Source organism: Penaeus vannamei, chromosome 37 (assembly GCF_042767895.1).
Source record: "Penaeus vannamei isolate JL-2024 chromosome 37, ASM4276789v1, whole genome shotgun sequence".
Taxonomy (NCBI): domain Eukaryota; kingdom Metazoa; phylum Arthropoda; class Malacostraca; order Decapoda; family Penaeidae; genus Penaeus; species Penaeus vannamei.
In genome coordinates, this window is record NC_091585.1 from 9764677 (window position 1) to 9768097 (window position 3421).

Below are 3421 nucleotides of genomic sequence, written 5' to 3' on the forward strand. Positions count from 1 at the left end.
CTCTCACACCTTAAGAATATGATTGAAGAAGGGAATAAAGAAGATACGGAAGAGGAAAGGAGAGAAGAAAAGACCTAGCAAAATTAGTTGAGGCAAGGCCTGAGGCCCAAGGTAGGAGTGATCCTCTACATTGGGTCTCAGTCCCCGTCTCCTAAGCCCTCCCACAACGACAATGAGCAAGGCATTGGGAGTGGGTAACTAGAAAAGTTAAAATCAGTGGAGCTAGATGATAAAGGGGCAAGCTTTAATGCTCCTAATAAAGGTATAAAATCATTACTGTCCATGGTAACCCTGGAGTTAGTAACGAAGAGAAATGGTTCTCATATATCTATATATATTTATATATTTATATTTATATATTTATACATTTATATCTCATGGGGACCATAGGGTCTCCATGAGATATAAAGTCTAAATAAATAAACAAAGGAATACAGTGTCCATGACTCACTGCGGCCAATCAAGACTCACACAAAACCAGCCAACATCTTCAGAAGTGCACAGGCAAAAGAAATGGAGAGGAGAAGGAAAAAAAGTCATAGAAAAGATCATGCAAAATTGATTGAACCAAGCCTGAGGCCCAAGTCTGGGGAGATCCCTAGATTGGGCCTCCCCATGAGAAAAATGGGCTTGGGAAGGGGGAGGGGATAAATCTGTGATAGGAGATATATATATCACAAAGAATAAACTTGGAATAAAAAGCTAAATTTTCTCACTGTAACAACATTCCTGTATGTACCAATGTGAAAGGTTTATAAGAGCACATTTTTAAATATATAATGCTTTATTCATACATTTGTTTAATGTTGTAATAAACAGTGTATTAAAGCTATTTTCTGGTAGAAGTCCATTACAATAGAAATCTTCAGCCATTGCCATACCTTAACTTCATTCATTAAGCTGTATATCTTTAAATGTTAAAAGCAGATAAGAATGAGGACAACCATAAAGAACGTGTTTCTCTTTGTCTCCCCAAATAAGTTAGGGTTACCAAATAATATTTTGTTTCACATTTCATACCTATGGCAATCATTAGTACCTTTCCTTAAATATATTTGATGAAAAGCACACTGCTGTCAAGAACCATCTACTATGCACCTCTTCCAAAGGCATGCCATAGAAATTGGAGCATTTAGATGCACAACAATCAGCTAATCTGCATTTGATTGCTTTAAAACTATAAACAATAAACCAATCCCCAACACAGAAACCATCTACATATACCTTAAGTCAACTTTTGCAAAATACCAGTACAAATATTACAGTAAGGCAAGTTGCACATCAAAACTTACAAAGACTAGATATAAAATCATGCTTTTTCTATTAAAAACTCTAGGGCTTGTGACTTATAGCAAGCCTCCAAATTCAGTATGTTAATTCAAGACCCCTAAGCCTCACCATGGATGCTTAAACCTAAACCAAGGGTGGCCATGAAGATGGTGTTACATGAAGCTAAAACTTCATTGAACAAATCATGCAGAGCAAGATAGTTTTCTTGCTGAAGCTAATATGAAACTTTAATACTGCTTCCCTGGCAAGAAAAAAAGTAAACTGAAAATAAAACAAAAGAAAGGAAAAGAAGTTACCTATATATTTCTTCTCAACCTGTTGGAGGTCCAGCTTGGGGAGGATCAAAAGGATGGACACCTGTCAGGTCTGTACTTTCTTCTTAGCACCACAAGATTATGCAGAACTAGTATTTTCTACTCAAAACAAATAGTGTTAATCTAACAGAAATCAACTGACAAAAAACAATTTACATGAAGTGTAAGGCAAATTACTATCCTACGATCAACATTATAATAAGTAAACATATTTTTGGGTAGTTTTGGTGACCAATTTATGAAGACAAAATCTTATAAGAAAATTTTTAAGTACATTTGTTGACTACTGATAAATTCAATACAGATAAAGGTTCCTAGTAAGTGCTAGCTAATTCTGCTCAACTTCTTAACTTCCTGGTTGTATCACTATGATAACTTTGAAAAAATAACAGATCCTTAAATCTACCACTGGCTGCTCAAGAATGCAATCAGGGTTAATGTACCAACTTAATATAGGAAACAAAGACTCTGCACATTATAGCTTCCTAAAGTGTAGCTAATAACTCATTAAACAACATTAGAAAAGGCCAATGACATAAAGTCCTCATAGTTAATAGTAATGACACCCTTCATTTGTGTGTCATGTTTCCTAAAGGCATTAGTCAGCCTCTGAATCTGGACATTTGAGACAATGAAGTTGTCAAGGGTCACCTGTCGTGTTCTAGGAGCAAATTTCGACACCAAGAACCCCACAAACTGAGGGGTGAGGTTGAAGCCCATCTGCTGCAAGGCTGCAAAAGAGCAAAAGAAAACATGTAAAAATAGTATACTATGTAATGACTAACCCTCACTTGAAGCACAATCATTTTCATTATGGTTGAAACTGGGGAACACCAGTAAACTTTTACCACAAAAGGAGATACTACAGGAGGAATGCAATCAGTTAATTCATTTTATTGTTTAACTAGAAACACTCAGACAGCACATATGTCTGCTAAGGCAATAGGGTTACTGATGCAATAAAAATATTCACATTAAGAATTACATCAAAATCATCTCTTTCTCAAGTACATTGGTGACATCCATGTTTCCCTATCTCGCAATGATAATGAATCCTTTAAAAGATTCCTGGATCCGGATCATGTCCCAGATCATCACCAAAATTTAATAGCATCTGAGTTGGGATAAGAAACACCTCTGATAAAAATTTCATAAAAATCTTTTAATAAATTTTTGAGTTATCCTGCTAACCAATTAGCCAACACTACCAAAACCATAACCCTCATGGCAAAGGTAATAAACACAACAATAAATAACCTATACATGAGTATGTGCTATACTGATGGCAAAATTCAGATAGTCAAATGCATTAATCTTGTGCTTATTAATGTCTTTGGAAAAAGACACAATATAGGCCTATTATGCTGTTAAAGGATGAGATACCAATTATACATTTATAACAGTAAACCACCTAGATTCATAAAACTCTACAGATATACTGATCACAAATAAAAAATGCACACTACAAAACTTGGCTTTACTCTAATACTTAGCTTTTTATATTCATTAGAACATAACAGCCTAAATTTGAAATCTCAACCCTCAGTACCTGACATTAACTCAGGTTCACTGATCGTTCCAGAGTTGTCCTTGTCAAAGCGACGGTAAACCTCAATCCACTGATTGATGAAGGTGAACAACTGCCCAAACTCCTGCAGATTGATTGTGCCAGTATGGTCGTGGTCAAACAGATCTGTGAGTAAAATGTCATCATCAGTTAAGGCACAATCTTCACTATACAGAGCTATACAGAGAAAGTGTAAAAAAAACAGTATAAGAAGATCAAACAAATTTTTAAGTCACTTAACAAATCTCAT

The 3421-nt window shown here is 35.3% G+C and overlaps 1 protein-coding gene across 1 annotated transcript in view; it reads right to left on the reverse strand.

Moving 5' to 3' along the window:
- Positions 1 to 765: 765 nt before the first annotated feature.
- Positions 766 to 3421, reverse strand: part of LOC113818960 (peflin) — a 26427-nt gene continuing 23771 nt past the window's right edge. The window contains exons 5-6 of the mRNA XM_070115385.1: positions 3154 to 3297; positions 766 to 2335 (exon numbers count right to left, since the gene is read on the reverse strand). Coding sequence (XP_069971486.1) covers positions 2112 to 2335; positions 3154 to 3297 — 368 coding nt within the window. The 3' untranslated portion in view covers positions 766 to 2111. The remainder of the gene's footprint in view (positions 2336 to 3153; positions 3298 to 3421) is intronic.